This window comes from Carettochelys insculpta, chromosome 29 (genome assembly GCF_033958435.1).
Source record: "Carettochelys insculpta isolate YL-2023 chromosome 29, ASM3395843v1, whole genome shotgun sequence".
Lineage (NCBI taxonomy): Eukaryota > Metazoa > Chordata > Testudines > Carettochelyidae > Carettochelys > Carettochelys insculpta.
Window position 1 is genome coordinate 2,505,506 of NC_134165.1, and position 20,393 is coordinate 2,525,898.

The 20,393-nt window shown below is 58.1% G+C and overlaps 1 protein-coding gene across 1 annotated transcript in view; it reads left to right on the top strand.

Moving 5' to 3' along the window:
• CACNA1A (calcium voltage-gated channel subunit alpha1 A) overlaps window positions 1-20,393 on the top strand; it is a 163,363-nt gene that overhangs the window by 101,263 nt on the left and 41,707 nt on the right. The window contains exons 25-32 of the mRNA XM_074979743.1: window positions 2,772-2,871; window positions 3,283-3,443; window positions 5,076-5,216; window positions 6,299-6,500; window positions 9,890-10,054; window positions 10,247-10,357; window positions 12,013-12,096; window positions 19,248-19,364. Coding sequence (XP_074835844.1) covers window positions 2,772-2,871; window positions 3,283-3,443; window positions 5,076-5,216; window positions 6,299-6,500; window positions 9,890-10,054; window positions 10,247-10,357; window positions 12,013-12,096; window positions 19,248-19,364 — 1,081 coding nt within the window. The remainder of the gene's footprint in view (window positions 1-2,771; window positions 2,872-3,282; window positions 3,444-5,075; window positions 5,217-6,298; window positions 6,501-9,889; window positions 10,055-10,246; window positions 10,358-12,012; window positions 12,097-19,247; window positions 19,365-20,393) is intronic.

A 20,393-nucleotide genomic window follows, 5' to 3' on the forward strand; every position in this document is an offset into this window, starting at 1 on the left:
ATTTCCCTGTGCTCATGCTCATGCGTTGCTTTCAATGGGAGGATCTGTCCATCACCCGTTCAGGTCAGTCCTTGTCACTGGACACCCACCCAGATCTCTCTCCCTTCCCCAGGCATAAGCACCTCCACTCCTCTGTCTCAGCCCTGTGCTGGGCCGGCCGGCCTCCCAAAATGGGACAGTGCGTCTCCCCTAGGGAGAGGGTTTCCGCGTTCAGAACACTTTGGTGCCTTTCCGCAGCATCAGTCTGAAATCCACACTCACACTGAGAGATAACTACCAGGCTGGGGCCAGTGTTACAGGCAGGGGACAGGGCCTCAGGGCTCTCGGGTTACGTTCCCAGGAGCGAGACTTGCTGAGTGTCCCCTGGCGGCCTGGGAACGCTGGGAGGCCGAACTCCTGGGTTCTGTTCCCAGCTCTAGGAGGGGAGTGGGGTCTGGTGATGAGAACAGGGGGCACTGGGAGCCAAGCCTTCTGGATGTGCTGCATGACCCAGGTCAAGTCAGTTTCCATGTGTGTCATTCTCCCCTCCTCAGACATAGGGGTGGTGATGACGGACACCCACCCCTGGTGGGCGGTGGGAGGGAGGAAGGGGGTTTGTAAAGTCCCTCGCAGGGGGCAGGGCTGGATGCAGTGTGGTTATGAGCCGCAAGGCAGCGCACGCTGACCCGCAGCAGTGAGAGACCTTCTGGGAACAGCCACCAGCCCTGTCAGCCCTGCATGGAGCAGTTCCACTCCACCCCTCCCTGCAGGGGCTGCCGGGGCAGGAGGTGACTCAGCTCCCTGCGGTCCCCTATATCATTCATTGCATAGCGCCTGGCCAGCCTGGGAGCCAGGCCCTCTGCCACTGAGAGAGACTGGGCCCAGTGCGTTAAGGGCTGGATCTGCCTATATGGCCCAGGCTGGGCTGGGGAGGGAGGAACTGGGTGTGCCAGGGAGTGTGTGCTGAGCTCTGGGGCTGGGAGGAGCACCTGTCCTGCTTCTGCTAGGGACCGAGCTGTTCCAACACAGGGGCTCTTAGTATGCAGCTAGTAATCGGCAGGGACTTCCTCTGGCACCAGACGGTGGGCCTGTCTGCCCACCACAGGACTCCTGGGTTCCCTTTGCACCTGTGCTGTTAACTACCGAAGAAACCCTAGCTAGGTCGCGTAGCTGCTCCATGCCTTGGTTTCCTTACCTAGAAAAGGGGGGTGATGAGGCCTGCATGAGGAATGAGTCTCAGCCCTTGTTCCTGGTGGGAGAGAAGTCTATGGCTCCTACCGTCCCCTCCACCACCTGCCATTCGTGGTCACCGTCCTTTTGCGTAGGCAGCCTCACCGACAGAGCTAGGGCTGAATGGGCCAGGAAAGGTTCACCAGCCGCTCCCCACGACAGGGATCACAGCTGATAGGCTGTGTGTGGGAAAGCTGCGTGGCTTGTCCCTTGTACATGATCAGGATCCAGGGACCCTGCCTAGGCCCATTTCACTAGTGGTAAATGGATCGGACTGTATTACGCATCCCCCTGAGCATGGCCCATCCCATGGTTCTGCTGGCACTTGCTGTTTACCACAGCAGCATGTAAGAAGTGAGAACTGTATACGCGAATGGTTTGTGCAGGGACCTGGGGGCCAGGGCTCGTGAGTTCTGTGTCCGCTTCCAAGCGGGTGTGTGTTCTGCTAGGTAGAGCAGGGGATCGGAAGCCAGGGCTGCCGAGTTCTGTTGGCACCTGTGCCACTAAATCCTGAAGTAGTCTCAGTTCGGTCACTTCCCCGCTGGTGCCTCAGTTTCCCCATCCGTAGAATCGGGATAACGATCCCGACCTTAGTAAAGACTGTGGAGGTCCTTGCATATAGCAGAGCAAACACCTGGTGCAGGGCCCCTCCCCAGTGGAGGAGTTCCTTCCTCCTTGCCTTTTCTCTTTGTGGAAGTGGCTGCAAATCAAGGTTGGGTGAGTGCTGCTGGCTCTGGGGAAATTACTTGTAGGACAAAGAACCAAGTTACAGTTCAGACGGCAGCATTGCAGCATTGAGAGACCGTGTCCCACTGAGGATGAACTGCCTGAGTTTTTCTAGTAAGAGTCAAGATTTTCTTTCTGATGGGACACGGGAGTGGAAGTGCCCTGTATCAGTTGTGTCTTCCCCAGTCCTCAATGCCACCCGTCAACTGGGCAAGCCAAATGGCCCCACACTCCCCACAAATGTGGGATTTATGGGGTCAAGACCACATACTGTGGTGCAGCATGTAGGGTGACCCCAGCCAACACAGACTGGGAGCTAGGCAGCCAGAGAGAACCACAGGTCTTGTCCCTGGGTGGAAGGAAAGGTATCATTGATAGGTAGGCAGAGGGGATGAATGGACACCATGGATGGATAGGCAGGTGGGATTGGATGGATCTGTGGGTGGAAAGACACCCTAGGAAGGTAGCCAGAGGAGATATATGGGTCTATGGATGGGCGGGTAGGTAGGTACTGCAGCTACATCAGTGGAGAGACTGAGTGCCGAAAATAAACAGATTCGTGAGCATCACCTTATCCGCGACAGTGAGAAAAGGGGCAGGTCAGTGGTGTGTGAATACAGCAGGAAAGGGATGGGCTAGGGATGGCCCCGCCTGGGCTGGTAGATGAGTCACTCGGGAGTGACCCTGTAACCCAGAGTTCCCACCAAGCAATGCGTGGCCTGTGCCCAAGGGGATGGACCTCAGCAAAGAACCTTGTGGCAGAATGGCACCAGGGGCCTGAGCCTCATTGCCTCTCTCTTCCTGTTCTCCCCACCCCACCCAACGTGTCTCTACAGAGGCAGCAGCAAAGGGAAGGACATTAATACCATCAAGTCATTGCGGGTCCTCCGCGTCCTCAGGCCCCTGAAAACCATCAAGCGATTGCCAAAGCTCAAGGTACGTGCAACGGGGCTGAGGGGCCGCTAGGAGAGTGTGGCTGTGTGAGCCAGGTGGCAGGGGATTTTCAGGAGCAGCTGGGCGGGGCAGGAAGCGGGCTGGGAGACAGGACAGTGCATGCGTTCCTAGCTATGGGAAAGAAGGGCTAGTGCAGCATCAGGGCTTCCGGATTGTGTTCTTGACTCCGGCCAGTCTCGTGGCTTGGAGCAGGGGACCTGCCCCAGCTCTGGCACTGCTGATTTCTCAATATTTAACCCCCTGAACTTGGCAGCCGTTTCCTAGAGGGCCAGGTGGACCGCTCTGGGGAAAGGGCTGTTTTACGGCCATGTGGAGCTGGCAGGGCCAGGCCCAGGGGTGGGCAAAGTCAGTCTGGACTCTGCCTCCCATCACAGGGCTCCCTGTCTATTCCAGGCTGTCTTTGACTGCGTGGTGAACTCTCTCAAAAACGTCCTCAACATCCTCATCGTCTACATGCTCTTCATGTTCATCTTCGCTGTGGTGGCCGTCCAGCTCTTCAAGGGCAAGTTCTTCTACTGCACAGACGAGTCCAAGGAGTTTGAGAAAGACTGTCGGTACGGAGCCACCTTCCGCGTCCCTCTGCCCCGGCCATGGGCCTGCCCGGCACTGGGCTGCTCCCACTGCCCCAGCACCTCCTCAGAGAGGGCCTCACTTTTCCCCGTGGCCATTTGGCCTTTGAGCGTGGGGCAAAGCTGCTGTGCTCGGCCGGCCGGCAGGTGGTCTTGCTACAAGCTACTGGTAGCCAGTGCAGAGGTGGCCGGATGCATTTCCTGACCTCCCCTGCTGCTCACTTCGCATTGAGTTTGCAGTGGCTCAGGGGCCTTGATTCTCCCTGATATGTAGCAGCTCCCACTCACTGTTCCCCTGAGTGTCCCTGCTCAGACGCTCCTCCGGGCAGCTGTCCCTGCCCCGTGGCTCTTGCCTAGGACGCGGCAGCCAACCTGCAGCTCTCGAGCCGCTGGCAGTTCTGTAAGCTGTGAAATTCGGCTCCTGCTGGGAGCCACACACTGAGACTGCTCATGGCCGCTCTGTGCGGGCGCCCCAGCGCCTGGAGGGAGAACCACGGGGCTGTGGCAGATGAGACTCTGGTGAGCCCCAGGCATTGGCTTAGAGCGGGGGAGGGCAGGGGGCTGGTTCTTGGAGAGGGGAAGGAGATTGGCTTAGAGGTCGGGGGGACTAGAGGGGGCCCTGGGGGAGGGGACGGCAGGGCATTGAGCCGAGTATTATACATTTATTTTTATCGATCTCTCCATCCATCGATGGATATCCTATAGATAGATAAAAATAATACCTAATACTCAGCTCAGTCCATGGCTATTTTGGCTCTGCGCCTCTAACTGGTTGGCAAGCCCAGCCTAGGTCCAGCAAGCAGAGCTTCAGGAAAGGTGCGGGGGGCAGGGGGGTCAAGGAGTAGGGTGGGAATGACAATGGCCTACATCTTTCACATACACCTGCTGTAAATCCGCATGGCTCTGCTGGAGTCAAGGGCCAGATCCCCATCTGATGTAAATTGACATTGCAGCGGTGGGTCAGCTTCCCAGCTGGTGTAAGCCGGCCTTAGCTGCATTGGAGTCTGTCGAGGGTGTGGGTTGGTCTTCTGCCACTGACGTTGGTGGGACTATTTCTGATTTACACCAGGGCAAAAGGCCCCAGATGTGTCTGAGCCCGCCAGCCTGAGTCTGCTCTCGCTGTCACATGGCTCCCAGGGCTCAGCAACGTGGTGCCTGAGTGACGCTGGAGAAAAGTAGATCAGAATCAGACCCCAGAGGCAGTGGGGTGGGGGAGGAGAGAGACAGCGGGAGCCGAAAGCAGCTGGTGCCCCTGCCCAGTTCCAGCTGGCAGAGAGGAGGGAAGGGGCGTGCTGGGGTGAGGGCCCTGCCACTTTTGAAGACCTGGTGGCAGTGAGTCCTGTGCTAACTCTGCCGGGCCAGCAGCTGGGGAGCAGGCGGCTGTGATCAGGTCTCTGCCACTCCCACTGCTGAGGCCTGGTGGAGAACCAAGCCCACAGCAGAGGCTCTGAGCAGGAGTTGCTGCATTGGTGTTACATAAGCCTGAAGCCAGCATGAACAGGAGCCAAATCGAGTTCCCCCGGCCAGCACGAATCCAGAGTCGCTCTGGATCTGCTCCCCGAGGGGCCCAGTGCCGGGCGCCGGCTGTACCGCTGACGGCATCTCTTTCATCCCCAGGGGCGAGTACCTGGTCTACGAGAAGGACAACGAAGTGAAAGCTCAGAGACGAGAGTGGAAGAAATACGACTTCCACTATGACAATGTGCTTTGGGCACTCCTGACTCTCTTCACCGTGTCCACGGGGGAAGGCTGGCCACAGTAAGGAGCTGCCACCGCAGGCCGGGGTGCCAGGGTTAACCCTCTCCTCTCGGAGTCCCAGGGAGAAGCATGGCTGAGAGCACAGCTGAGTGCCGTCCGCTCAGCCGGGAGCTGTGGCACTGTGGCTAAAGCAACAGACCTGGGTTTTGTTCCCAGCTCTGCCACTGGCCTGCTGGGTGACCCTGAGCATGTCACCTTGCAGCTCTGTGCCTCAGTTTCCCCACCTGTAAAATGGGGAGAATGATCCCACCCTCCTCTGTAAGGTGCTTTCAGACGTACTGAGCGAAAGCGTGTGTGAGAGCCAGGGTCTAGTGTTGTTATTAGCCATAAATAAACGCCTGGGTGTAGCCAAATGACTCCATATGGGGCTGTATTCTGCTCTCATTTACACTGCTGGGTATCCAGAGTTACTTTAGCTCTGTGGTGGGCAACCTGCGGCCTGTATGGGGCCCTTGCCCCCCTGTCTGCCCGCCTCCTACGTGCCTCTCGCACACTTCGCCCTGGAGCCCTGCTGCAGGCTGCCTCTCACTGCCAATTGTATGAGCCTCTCACTGGCCTTGCCTACCCATCGCTGCTTTAGATTCCCAGCCGGGCTGCAGATCAGAATCGGGCCCACGCTTTGACACGTCTCAGCACAAAGCCAAGACACTCCCGTCCCTGTTTGGTGCCTCAGTTTCCCCAGCTGTAAAAGAGGGGGAGTAGCAGCCCCTCCCCTTTCAGAGCTGAGGGGGAGAAGGAAAGACAGGCACGTGACTGACTGTCAGGACTCCTGGGTTCTGCATGGACCTGTCACGCCACCGTCGGGCCGACTCCTGAGCAATAGCTGGTGTGTGCTCACAGCTGCACTGACGTTGTGCTGAGTTGCACGTGGGGGAGGTCTGGTCCTTGGACCTCCTAGGCTGCATTTTCCTTACCCGTACCACCAGGGGCTGAGCAGTGCACAAGCGTGGCTGGAGATGGGCCTTTCTGCTGGGCTTGGACTGACTCCTTCTTGCTGCTGCTGTTGGTTTTCTCCCACCCTTTCTTACCGCCTCCTTTCTGCCACTCCCTCCCTTTCCACCTTCTGTCCCTCCCCCCTGCAGAGTCCTCAAGCACTCGGTGGATGCCACGTACGAGAACCAGGGCCCGAGCCCTGGCTATCGCATGGAGATGTCCATCTTCTACGTTGTCTATTTCGTGGTCTTCCCGTTTTTCTTCGTGAACATTTTTGTGGCCTTGATCATCATCACGTTCCAGGAGCAGGGGGATAAGATGATGGAGGAGTACAGCCTGGAGAAGAACGAGGTGGGCAGCGCGCGGCTCCGTTGCTGCCTCCCCTACCGCAGCCTCCTGCCCCAGTCACCTTGAACACCAGGCGTGCCCTGGATGAGTGGCTGTTGAGCCTGTGAGCACCTGGCACGATGGAGTTCAGGCTGCTTCTGTGCTCCTCGGATATTTCCCGCCCCCCGCGCGGAATGAATTTTGTTATGTGCACCAGTGCAGCCCTGACGTGGGACGTCATCTTCATCCTGGTGCATGTAACAAAATCCCTGTGGCAGAAGGGGGACCGTGGGGTTCTGAGTGTGGTGTGTGGGACAGAGGGTTGGGGTACAAGGGCTCTGGGGTGGCTAGGGCTGAGGGGTTTGGGGTGTGGGAAGGAGCTCCAGGCTGGGGTCAAGGGATTCAGAATCGAAAAGGGGGCTATAGTTGAGGCTGGGGTGCAGGAGGGGGTGCAGGCTCAGGGCTGGGGTTTGGGGTGCATGAGGGGGTACAGGCTCAGGGCTGGGGTTTGGAGTGCGGGGATGGGGGTACAGGCTCAGGGCTGGGGTTTGGTGTGCGTGGGAGGTAGAGGCTCAGGGCTGGGGTTTGGGGTGCATGGGGGTACATAGACAGGGCTATGGGCCTTGTGGGTGGACCCAAGAAGGAGGGGGTGGGATACAAAGGGGGCTCCCAATTTGGGGAAGGGCTCAGGGCTGGGGTTTGGGGTGCAGGTGGAGTACAGGCTCAGGGCTGCGGTCTGGTGTGTGGGGGAGGTAGAGGCTCAGGGCTGGGGTTTGGGGTGCAGGTGGAATACAGGCTCAGGGCTGGGGTTTGGAGTGCGGGGGAGGGTACAGGCTCAGGGCTGGGGTTTGGAGTGTGGGGGAGGGTACAGGCTCAGGGCTGGGGTTTGGGGTGCAGGTGGGGTACAGGCTCAGGGCTGGGGTTTGGAGTGTGGGGGAGGGTACAGGCTCAGGGCTGCGGTTTGGAGTGCGGGGGAGGGTACAGGCTCAGGGCTGGGGTTTGGAGTGTGGGGGAGGGTACAGGCTCAGGGCTGGGGTTTGGGGTGCAGGTGGGGTACAGGCTCAGGGCTGGGGTTTGGAGTGTGGGGGAGGGTACAGGCTCAGGGCTGGGGTTTGGGGTGCAGGTGGGGTACAGGCTCAGGGCTGGGGTTTGGAGTGCGGGGGAGGGTACAGGCTCAGGGCTGGGGTTTGGGGTGCAGGTGGAATACAGGCTCAGGGCTGGGGTTTGGGGTGCAGGTGGGGTACAGGCTCAGGGCTGGGGTTTGGAGTGCGGGGGAGGGTACAGGCTCAGGGCTGGGGTTTGGGGTGCAGGTGGAGTACAGGCTCAGGGCTGCGGTTTGGTGTGTGGGGGAGGTAGAGGCTCAGGGCTGGGGTTTGGAGTGCGGGGGAGGGTACAGGCTCAGGGCTGGGGTTTGGGGTGCAGGTGGGGTACAGGCTCAGGGCTGGGGTTTGGGGTGCAGGTGGAGTACAGGCTCAGGGCTGCGGTTTGGTGTGTGGGGGAGGTAGAGGCTCAGGGCTGGGGTTTGGGGTGCAGGGGGAGGTACCGGCTCTAAACTGGGAGTGTGGGCTTTGGAGTGGGACCAGGGATGAGAGAAATGTCTCTAGAGTTGGGGGTCTCAGGGAAGGGCCCCTCTCTCCAAGCTGTGGCTGCTTCCTGCAGAGCAGGGGTGGTGCCTGGAAGGGCATGCGGGGGGTACGTGGGGGGGAAGGGGTGGAGCCTCTGGGCAGCGAGAGGAGGGGCCCTGCCTGCGCCAGGGATCGGGGCCTCCCCGCACTCACTGGCAGCAGTGGGGGAAAGCAGAGCAGCGCGACATTACCCCGCCGTACTGCCCCGGTTCCCGGCTGCCTCGCTCCGGGGAGGGGGCAGGACAGGCCCTGCACTGACCTGCGGGGGGCAGAGCTGCAGCGTCACTCCGCTTCCCCCTGCTGCCCCATGCCAGACTCCCACTAGTTCCCTGGACCACACTGCTTGGGGGGCGGGGCAGGAGCAGGGGCAGAGGGGGGTTGTCCCGGGCTAGGGGCACCTCCCTGCTGGAGGGTCTGGTGGGGAGAGGGTCACAGGCCGGTGCCTCCCACGTCCCCCCTCAGCTGCCAGCCCTGCTGCTGGGGCTGGCAGGGAGGGGCGCCCCTCTGTTGCTGGTGCAGCCTCGGAGCTCGGGAGGTTGGTCTCTCCACGCTGCAGCCCTGAGCCCCTGTGCGGGGCTTAACAGGAAGGAGGGCAGCTCAGAGGGGACTTAGGCTGTTACCCAGGTGCTGCTATGCAGCCCCTCTGCCCAGCCCCCGTTTCCTACGCTGGGTGACCTGGGGCAAGCCTCCTCCCTGCTCTGTGCCTCAGTTTCCCAGTTCTGGTGGCACCGAGGTCTGACCTCTGCTGCGGACGCTAGAGCTGGTCAGTTCAAATCCCCAGTGAGCCGAGAGGAGAGGAGGTGGCAGCAGCTGGGAGTGGCGAGTCGAGTCGGGTGTTTGTGGAGGAGGTCAGAGCAGGGGCCCTTCAGGGCCTGCAGCCGCTGTGAGCTGCGGAGGAGGGCACCAGCAAAATGCCCGTGGTTTGCCAGGAGTCACAGGCAACCAGCAGCTGCTGAGCTCTTTCAGGCGGCCTGAAGAGGGGGGCTGGGGGAGTATGGGCGGGACTGTCCACTCGGCGAGCGGTGCGCAGCTTGTGTGTACCGGAGAGTGGGGGTCGTGTTCCCAGCTGGTGCGAACCTCCGCTGACATGGTGGGAGAAGCGCTGAGTTACGCGGGCCTGGGAGATTTGTCGACTGGTCCGTGTCGCTTTCTCTGAGCCACCACTAGTGCTCGGCAGCCGCTCCAGCCGCCCTTCGCTCCTGGGGTTGGACCAGGGACTCACAGGGCTGGAGGGGACCTCAGGAGGTCATCGAGTCCAGCCCCCTGCCCAAAGCAGGATCAACCCGACTAAATCAGCCCAGCCAGGGCTTGGTCAAGCTGGGATTTAAAAACCTCCAGGGACGGAGACTCCACTGCCTCTCTCAGTAACGCATCCCAGTGCTTCACCACCTCCTGGGTGACCAGTTTTTCCTAATGGCCGATGTACATCTCCCCCGCTGTAACGTGAGACCGCTGGAAGGTGAAGGCTGCTACCGAATCGCCCCTCACTCTTCTCTTCTGCAAACTAAATCAGCCCAAATCCCTCAGCTGCTCCTTGTGGGGCGTGTGCTCTGGCCCCCAAATCATTTTGGTTGCCCCCCGCTGGACCCGGTCCAATGCATCCACATTCTTTCTGTACTGGGGGGCCCAGAACTGGATTCAGTTCTTCCAACGTGGCCTCCCCAGTGCCGAATGGAGGGGATTGATCACTTCTCCAGATCAGAGCCTTGTCCAGGGTCCCCTCCTCCACCCCAAAGCTGGTGGCCATGAGCGCCTCCCTTCTAGCGTCTGTCTCTGTCCTCTCCGCAGCGCGCCTGCATCGACTTTGCCATCAGCGCCAAGCCCCTGACGCGGCACATGCCCCAGAACAAGCAGAGCTTTCAGTACCGCATGTGGCAGTTCGTGGTGTCGCCGCCTTTTGAATACACCATCATGGCCATGATCGCCCTCAACACTATCGTCCTGATGATGAAGGTGGGCGGCCCTGGGAAGGACCAGGGCGTTACCCAGCAGGGCCAAAGGGCCATGCTCTGCCAGGCCTGGGGAGCAGATGCCACCCCCTCCTGCATAGCTGGCATGTCCCCATCCCATGAGGCTGATCTGTGGCCGGGGGACCTTGCCCATCCCATGGGGCTGATTCGTCGTTCCCTCTTCTCTCACCTTCAGTTCGACAAGGCCTCGGATGCTTATGAGGACGTGCTGAAGATGTTCAACCACGTCTTCACATCCTTGTTTTCCCTGGAGTGTCTGCTGAAGATCATGGCCTTTGGAGTGCTGGTAAGTGTCTCCATAGCCAGCCCCAGCAGGGAGCAGGGGGGTTACCCTGGTCATGAGACCCAGATGCCGTCAGCCGCAGGGGATTCCCCGCCTGTTTCTCCAAACCACCCGCCCTGCCTGCCTTTCCCAGCCGGGGACTGGACACTGTTTCCGCCACAGCCTGTGGGCAAACCTCAGAACACCTTCTCAGCGAGTGAGTGGGGGTGTGGTGAGAGCTACGAGGTGATTGTTGGAAGCGTGTCCATGCACTTAGTAAGGTGGCCACAGCTGGTGGAGTGAGGCGGTTGTTCTGGGTGATTCAGGGACCTGTACAGAGGATGAGGAGGAGCAAAATGAAGCGGGACCACAGGAGAAATGTCCCACAGTCCATTAGCATCGTCTCACTGCGGGACATGGAGGGTTCCCATCTCCATGATTTGCTGAAGATCCCAGGGGCTCTTGGGATGAGGAACTCGCTGCATTCCGCAGCTGGGCCTGGGCTCCTGCTCACCCTGGAGCCAAAGGAAAGGGGCACGCGGGGTTTCGAATTCATGCTCTGGGGGCAAACCCAAGTGCTGAAGGACCCAGCCAAGGCAGATGGGGTCAAAACCAAACTCAGCAGGGTGGTCCTGCCTCCCGACTCGGATTCAGCAAGGGCCAGATTCTGATCTCTCATGTCATATTCCAAGTCACTCCACTGGGGATTGTCAGGCCAGGCCAAATCCAGAGTCACTCCACTGAGGTCAATAAGCCAGTGTAAATCTGGAGTCACTCCAGGGGGGCCAGACTGGCCTGGCAGGCAGAGCAGCCACTGAGAGACGGAGGGAAGAGGGTGACTCTTCCCCAGAAAAGGCTGCTGATTTTTGACCCAGCCCGGTTCCCTTATTTTCACTGGGCTGTTTTCTCGCAATCCCTTGCGTTGGCTGTGCTGGGCTCATTTCTTGATCAACCGCTTGCTCCGCACAGCTTTGGGGGCTTGAGGTTGGTGGTTGCAGCGGGCGGGGGCAGAGGGACGTGATTTCTCCTCCTTCTCGGGGAATCCAGCCAGCAGCTTCTGTCCCTCGGCCGGGAAGATCCCAGCAGCAGTAGCACATTCTGGTCCTGTGTGTTTTATTCTTTCATTTTAAATGTCCATCTGACTGTCCATCCAACTGGGCCGGGGGAGCGGGGAGGGCGCCCCCATGTGGTTCGCTTCTTGGTGCTCTAAGCCAGAGATCCTGGGCTTGATTCTGCTCGTAGGTGGGGCCTGATCCAGAGCCAATCAGCTGATCTCAGTGGGGTTTAGTCAGGCCCTTATACCAATGACACAGCAGTGTAACAGGATGGTTTACATCCTCATCGTTCCCCTGGTAACTGAGCTCACCCATCAGGCCCCCCACAGGTTTCATTTCCAGGGGCCAAGAAACTCCTCCCCCCGCCCGCTCCTTTAAATTAACCCTTTTGACCCCCTCCCCTCTTGCCTGCCAGATCACTGGAGCTCATGGAAAAGGTAACCTGGGCCTGGCTCCCCCTGCCCCCCCAGGGTGCCAGGGCAAAGGGGGCAGGAAGGAGACGGGCTGGGGTTCCGGGGGGCGACTCTCTGTTCTCGTTGCTGTCGCTTCCGTCGTGAATGTTGTGGACCGTTTGCTGCTGTGTTGCTGTTCCTTTTCGTCCCTTGTTTTTGTTTTTCTTTATAGAATTATTTCCGTGATGCCTGGAATATCTTTGATTTTGTCACAGTTCTGGGTAGCATCACAGACATCTTAGTGACAGAGTTTGGGGTAAGTCGGAAGCGCCGCCTCCCCTCTCGTGGCCATGGCTTAGGCAGAGGGGGGCACCGCAGGCAGCGGGAAGGGAGAATTGCACTGGGGGCTTCTCTGCCACTGGCCCTGGCCCTGGCCCTAGGAAGGACAGTGGCTGGGCAAGGGCACCAGCTGGGTTAGAGCTGCAGTCTGTGTCCTCCCCAACAGCTGCTGGGGGGAGATGGGAGCCAGCCACTTTCCATGTGACGAGGCCCAGGCCGTCTTGTTCCAAGTGCTGAAGGACCCAGCCAAGGCAGACGGCGTCCAAACCAAACCCAGAAGGGTGACCCTGCCCACCTGACATGGATTCAGTGAGGGCCAGCTTCTGATCTCGCACGCCACGTCCCAAGTCGCTCCACTGGGGACTGGGCTGCCAGGCTACATCCAGAGTCACTCCACTGGGGGCGGGGGTATGCCACGGTAAATCCAGAAATCCAGAGTCATTCTACTTGGGATCAGTATGCCAGGGTAAATCCAGAGTCACTCCAGTGGGGGCCAATTTGCTGGCGTAAATCTGGAGTCACTCCAGTGGTGAGGGTATGCCAGGGTAAATCCAGAGTCACTCCAATGGGAGTCAATATGCCAGGATAAATCTAGAGTCACTCCAGCGGGGGCCAATATGCTGGCGTAAATCCAGAGTCACTTCTTAGCGTTCATTGGAGTGATGCTGAATTTGCACAGGTGACACTGAGAGCAGAATCTGGACCCCAGAAGCCAGAGGCAGAGAAAAGGGACAGCAGCCCAGGGAGGCCGGGGGACAGCCCCAGACAGGCACATGCAGCTCTAGACACATTCCTGGCCGGTGGACTGGAGCTGCTCAGGTCCCCCGCTTGGTAGCCACCAACGGCCGAGTTCACATCCCACCTGGAGAGAATTCAGCCAGCCCAAACTCTGGGCAGTGGGCAAGGGGCCTCTGCCAGTGTGACTGGGCCATCCCACTTCTAGAGTGCACCTAATGGATAAATACCTTGGGCAAACTTCAGTGTGACATAGGGCCGTGGGTGCAGGAGATGTCTAGGCCCTTTCAGGGACAATGCTTGGGATCTAAATGGCACTAGCCCGGGCGCAGAACTGCAGGGAGCAGCTCTGGTGGTGGGGTGGAGCAGACAAACGGAGCTAGCAGGTCTTCTCCATCTCTGCCACCAACCAGCGCCTGGAGAGTCTTCTTCCGGTGTCAGTTAACCCTCCAGGATGGGGTCAGTATCATTTCCCCTCATTTTACACATGGGGAAACTGAGGTAGAGAGCAGAGCAGTGAGTTGCCCAAGGCCACAGAGAGAGGCAGTGGCAGAGCTGGGAATAGTACCCAGAAGACCTCTCTCCCACTTTCCTACTGTAACCACAAGGAAGCACTCCCTCCGCCCCCCTTCCGTGGCTGGGAACCCAACTGGCCTAAGTCTCTCTTCCTGCTGCAAGAACTAGGCCACACCCCCTGCCCTGGGACTAGAATTTGGGTGCCCTGACTCCAACCCCAGCCAAGGCCTGTCCCTCCCCGGCCCCCTGCAACAGAGACAGCTGCTTTCCTGGCTGGCTTCCAACCTCCAAGTGTGCAGAACACACTAGTCGGGGTGAGCGAGAAGAGCGTAAGTCCCACCTGTCTGCCCACTCCCGTTCCTCTCGGCCCGAGTGCCGTCTCGGCTTCCTGGCCCCACTGAAGATCCCAGAGGAAGACAGAACAAGGGGCCAGCGCCTGGCAGCAGGGAGTGAGGTCTGCTACAGTGGGTAGACCTTTGCCAATGCAACCCAGCACATGAGTCCCTTTACAGTGCCCCTCCCAGCCCTGCCAGGCCATGGGTCCCGCAGCTGTTCAAAGTCGGGGTGCATGGAGGCAGGGAGCCCAGCACATCGGCCCCTCCTTCAGAAAAAACCAGGAAGGTGCTGGTCTCTGGAAGCCCTCCAGCCCAGTGCGACTGCGCACGTAGGGCTGGTAGCTTCAGAGAAGACAAAGGGGGAACTAGGACTCCTGGGTTCTCATCCCAGCTCTGCGCCTGATTTTCGGTCTGATCTTGTGACATCTCTTCCCCGCTCGGTGCCTCAGTTTCCAGACTCAGCTCCCAGGGTCAGGGGAGGGGGGAGCCATGCAGATAAAGAGGTTTCTTTCTGACAGCTGCAAAGCCATGGCGGCTGGATGCTTGGTCCTGCGCTGGAGGGCATGGGTCCAAGCGCCCGGGGCAGCCTGTGCCCTTCGCTCCCTGGCATCAGAGTGGGCCCGTTGGCAGGCAGGGGAGCAGGGCTGTCCTGTGAGGGTGGGTCAGGACTCTCCTGCCCTTTGCTGTGTGCTCTCTATAACGCCTGTGTTTCTTGTCTTATCTTCTTTCCATGCTGTCTCTTTACGCTGTGCTAATTTGGCGCAACGCCCTCTGAAAATGTCATCCAATCAAAATGCACTATGAAAAATCCCTGTGTCCATCCATGACCGGGTCTGTGTATCCATGCCAACTCATATTTCTGAACGCCCCCGCCTGCCCCCGCCCCCACACCGAAACACTCCATCCCCCATCTGTCGCTCGCTCGCTCTCTGCTGCCAATCAACCTGTGACACTAACCAACCCCCTCAAATCTCTCCCTCTGTCCCCAACTCCTCTCCTATTCATCTCAACATCTACATCTAGAATCCGGTTGGTTGAATCTCTTTCTGAAGCCTAAATGCATTACCTACGAGCGCCCGCTCTCTCCTCTGCCTTGCATGAGCCACGGTGCTGGGAGCCACCTGCCGCTAGCTGGCCAAGCTGTGCTTTTCTCTTTTCCTCTCTGTCCCTTTTTCTTCCCTCTGGCTGGACGGATCTTTGAACATCTCTGTGCTCGTGTCTTCCTGGTCAGAGGCCCTCCTGGAGGCTGAGGGAGGGGGCTCTGAGTCAGAGGAAGAGAGGTCCCCCAGGGCCAGGGGTAGATCTCCTGAGAAGGGCTTAGCTGGGCTCTCGGGTGGACAGGGAGGTCCGTAGGTAGACCAAGGGATGGACTCAGGTGGACAGACAGATCTCTGGATGGAGGGCTCTTGGGGGAGCTCCCGGGTGGAGCCAGCAGATCCCCAGGTTACGGAGCCTGCTTCCAACCTCACCCTCTGTCCACGCAAGGTGTCAGCTCAGCTCCACAGCTGTTGAGGAGTCTCAGGGAACTGGCTCTCACCCCCTCCTGGCTGGGGGCTCGACCACACGGGAGGGGAGATGGAACTGAGAGGGCAAGGCCCTGCCTCAGCAGAGAGCAGCTGATGCCCCACAGCAGCTGTTGGTCCGGAGGCAGCACAAGATAGACAGGGCCTCCTATGCACCCACCCCACCACACGTGGACACCTCCCCCAGCCAGCACACAACACCCACGGCCTGTGCATGTACCTCACACAGGATCAGTGCAAGCCTGTGCTGCTGGCTTCCCTCATTAGCTGCTGCCCTCCCATTCCTCCCGACCCCACCCGAACACTAACGTCCCCCCGAGTGCCCTGCTCCTGTCCCCACTGCTCTCCCCTCCCCAAGCCCCTCGAGAGTCAAGTTTGCCTCAGACTTTGAAAGACCCCTGGGGATTTCCTCCCAACAGCTGGGCTCCCCTCACCACCCTCCCCTGCCTTGGCAGCAGCCCTCTAGGGGAAGTGGGCAACGCTCTCCACCAAGGCTCCTGTCCTCACCAGTTGTGTCACAGATCCCCCCATCCTCGTGTCCAGCCCACAGGCGGACTTGACCCTGGGACTGGAGCTCAGTGCAAGAGCCTGTACAGTGTGAGTGGGGGCTGCCTCTCAGCTGAGGCTGGAGGGAAGAATCCTGCTTTCTCCGTGTGCCTGGGTTAGCTGCCACTCCCTGGGACAGGGACACACCCCTGGGCGTGTGGGTTAGACCGTCAGGACCCGGACTGAGCCCTGCCAGAGGGCAGCAAGCGGCAAAGCATGTCCCCAGCTCTGCCTTGTGGGATGAACCAGGTCGGGGGTGGGCAGGGCTGAATCCCGGAGCAGGCGGAAGGGGAATAGGTGTGGGGAGGGGGTGGGAAGGAGCTTCCTGGGTTGGATGAGGGAAGAGAACTGCCTTTTCCATCCCCCTGCCAGCTCCCCCCCGACTCTCTCTCTCTCTCTTTGCCGAGGCTGCGGGAGGCTGAGCTCGGCTGTTGGATGCTCGGTTTGGCGCTGCCGCTGCCTCCCCCCAGGAGCGCTGTCATGTAGCCCCCACGAATGCATGTCCCCCTGAGTCCCTGTGTTACACTCTCTCCTTGGAGGGATGGCTCACAGCTTCTGGGAACATGCCGGGGCAGCTACTCGGGGGGTGGGTGGGGAGCAGGCAGCCCCCACCCTGTGTCCGTGCGGTGGGGCTTGGAGAGAAGTGCCCACATACAGGGAACCAGGAGTTTGTGCGCTGGACTGGAATGTGTATTGTGTAGTTACACAACTCCCCCATGCTGTCTGTTGTGTAATTACACGGTCAGGCCCTTTGACCTGGTGCTAATCACACCGGACCCCCTGCTGGGCGTTGTGTAGCTACACAGGGGTCTACAGGCTGTGTTGTGTGAGAGTACGTGGCCGATTTTGTGCAGTTGTAAAACTGTCCTGTGGGATGGAGCCCGGTGGGGCAACACAAGTCTTGTGGCTCATGTTGTGCCATCGCACAAAATTCTTCTGGCGTCCTTGGCTGGTGCACACGGATCACAGGCTACTGGGCTTCCAGTCACAAGGTTACACAAGAGTCCTGTGGCGTGTGTCATAACCGTGCACGAGTCCCGCGGTACGTGTTGTGTGTCCACACGTGCCTCGTGACGTCTGCTGTGCCGTCTCGCGCAGGCCCCCAGCGAGTGTTGTGCAGCTGTATGTCCGCCCCCTGGAAACACAGGGGTTTCTTCTCGCTCAGCAGGGCTCCCCCCCGCCGCAGGCAGAGGGCATCCGGCCACGCACCAGGCCGCTGGGGAGGATTCCCCATGAGTAGTATTAGGAGTATTGGGTCCAGTTCTGGGTGTCGTCCCCCTGCCCCCGTATACAAAGGATGTGGATGCGTTGGAGTGAGGCCAGCGCAGGGCAGCCAAAATGGTTCGGGCTGGAGCACGTGACCTACGAGGAGCAGCTGAGGGATTTGGGCTGATCTAGTTTGCAGAAGGGAAGAGTGAGGGGCGATTTGAGAGCAGCCTTCAGCTTCCTGCGGGGGGCTCTAACGAGGAGGGAGAGCGGCTGTTCTCGGTGGTGACGGATGGCAGACCAAGGAGCAGTGGTCTCCAGTTGCAGTGGGGGGGGCCTAGGCTGGACATGAGGAAAGCTGTTTCCCAGGAGGGTGGTGAAGCTCTGGACTGTGTTACCGAGAGAGATGGTGGAACCTCCATCTCTGGATCTGTCTGAGTCCCGGCTTGACCAAGCCCTGGCTGGACTGATTCAGTTGGGGTTGGTCTGGCTTTGGGCAGGGGGCTGAACTCGACAACCTCCTGAGGTCCCTTCCAGGCCTTGGATTCTGATTCCATGAGTCGAGGCAAGGCTCCCCGTACACCACGTGTGCCTGAACACCTGGGGTCACCCACTGCTCCATTTGTCCCTCGGGATTACACTGGTCCAGGCCAAGTGAGTGTGGAGCTATAGCAAGTTTCAGTGTCCCTTAGTGCCTCGGGAGAAGTGCTGTGCCTGAGGAGCTGGGATCCCAGCCCCAGCCCTGACTTTTCCCTACAGGTGAGTGTGTGAACTTGCAGAGGGAAGGGAAGTCCCTGGAATCGAGGTCAGAATGTCACAGCTGCCTCTGGGGTCTGCAGGGCATCTGCGGAGCCAGACCCCGGATCCAAGCCAGAACAGAGTCTAAATGCCATGAGTGAGTCCCCTGTTAACTCTGGGAGTCCAGCCCACACCAGGCAGCCTGTGCCCTCCAGGCGCTCCACAGCCTACCACAGGCTGGGCCCTGCACTGCGCTGCTCAGCCAGGTCCCAGAAGCCACGTGCCACCCCTCCTGTGGGGAGAGGGGTCCAGAATGCATCCGTGTGAAACCAGCAGGACAGGTGGAGCCTCCCAGCCTCTGGGCCCTCCCCTGGGATCCGGACCCCACTCACTGTGCCTCAGCCAGGCCTGCAGGCTGAGCTAGCCCACCCGCCCGGGCAGGCCAGGGGGCATCCTCGCATGCCTGCTGGGTGCACACAGACAGATGCATTGGAGGCCACAGTTGTCCCATGCAGTTTGTAGCACCTTGCAAGTCCCCAGCCGCCTTTCCATCCTGACACCCTGTTCCCTGGTGCTTGTCCTGCTTTCATTCTTCCTGGTTGTGTGTGCGTCGTACACGTGTGATGTGACCCTGCAACGGTCTACTGCTTGTGTCAGAAAATATCAGTGCATTTGGTTGTTGGGTTAGTTAAAATCTATCTGTGGCACCCTGATATTAGTGACTGACCACTGAGTTCCCAGTTGAATGAGCCCGGCTAGTTAGTTCCCTTTGTTAGGCGAGATTGGTGGGTGGAGAATGCTGGGTGGCTTCCCCACTGTGGTTTGTTAATAGTATTAGCATCAGTTGTTGTGGTGTCTTGTTATTGTTTGAATTCACATTATTATTTGTGATTTATTTTCAGTAAATTAACAGCACTATTAATTCACTAATAGTCATTCATTGTTAATAGCATCCAATGCATTATAATCATTCTTGTATTTATTTTATGTATTATGTAGTATTATTATTATCTGGTATTTATATTAATTGCATTGTGTTATATGACTATTATTTATTGATTATGCATTGCAATGATCATGTATAATTTATTGATATTGTTATTAGATATAATCCTGTATTGGCATTATCATTTATTGATCTTACAACAATTTTTAATAGCATTCTGTGTTATGATCATTAATTGATTAATTAAGCATTCATTAATATTATTATGCATTGCTGCTATTTACCATTAGTTATTAATTAATACTATTTAGAGGGACAATAAGGGTTACTGGTTGTTATATGAGTTGCTCTCTGTTACTAATACCAGTCACAATGGCTGGTGTTGCAAGGCTGTTAATGCTGGATTGAGTTCTGGGGTCTTTTGTTTTTGTTGCATTGGTAGGATAATCGTTTGGGTTGAGTTGGTGATTCCCTCAGTTCCATGCCTGGCTCAGGGAAGGGGCAGTCTCCCCAGGGACGGGGTTCTCCCCTCTTGCACCTGCCTGGGGAGCACTCACCTCTCCTTCCTCTCATCCCCTCCCAGAACAACTTCATCAACCTGAGCTTCCTGCGGCTCTTCCGCGCTGCCCGCCTCATCAAACTCCTGCGCCAGGGCTACACCATCCGCATCCTGCTGTGGACCTTCGTCCAGTCCTTCAAGGTGACTGGGAATGGGGGATGGGAACCAGCCACCCACTCACAGAATGACTGACCGGGGGTCCACTCTGAGGACGAGCATAGATGGGCTGCACCACTGGCTAGGAAGATGGGTTGTTTCCACATCCGTCTCTCTGACCCCTTACAGACTGCCTGTTCCACGCAGCTCCACTGAGTGGTCTCTATCCCCATCCATCCAACTGTCCCCATGCTCCCCCTCTGTCTGTCTGTCTGTCTGTCTATCCCCCCCCACACCATCTATCTGTCTGTCTATCCCCCCTCACACCACCTATCTGTCTGTCTATCCCCCTCCCCACACTCTTTATCTATCTGTCTATCTATCTATGTATCCCCCCCACACACACACTCTTTATCTATCCATCTATCCCCCCCCACACACACTCTTTATCTATCCCCCCCACACACTCTTTATCTATCTGTCTATCTATCTATCTATCCCCCACACTCTTTATCTATCTATCTATCCCCCTCCCCACACTCTTTATCTATCTGTCTATCTATCTATGTATCCCCCACACACACACTCTTTATCTATCCATCTATCCCCCCCCCACACACACTCTTTATCTATCTGTCTATCTATCTATGTATCCCCCACACACATACTCTTTATCTATCCATCTACCCCCCGCACACACACTCTTTATCTATCTATCTGTCTATCTATCTATCTATCTATCTATCCCCCCCACACTCTTTATCTATCTATCTGTCTATCTATCTATCCCCCGACACACACACTCTTTATCTATGTCTATCTATCCCCCCCCACACTCTTTATCTATCTATCTGTCTAGCTATCTATCCCCCAACACACACACTCTTTATCTATCTATCTATCCCCCCCCGCACACACACTCTTTATCTATCTATCTATCCCCCCCCGCACACACACTCTTTATCTATCTATCTATCCCCCCCGCACACACACTCTTTATCTATCTATCTATCCCCCCCCGCACACACACTCTTTATCTATCTATCTATCCCCCCCGCACACACACTCTTTATC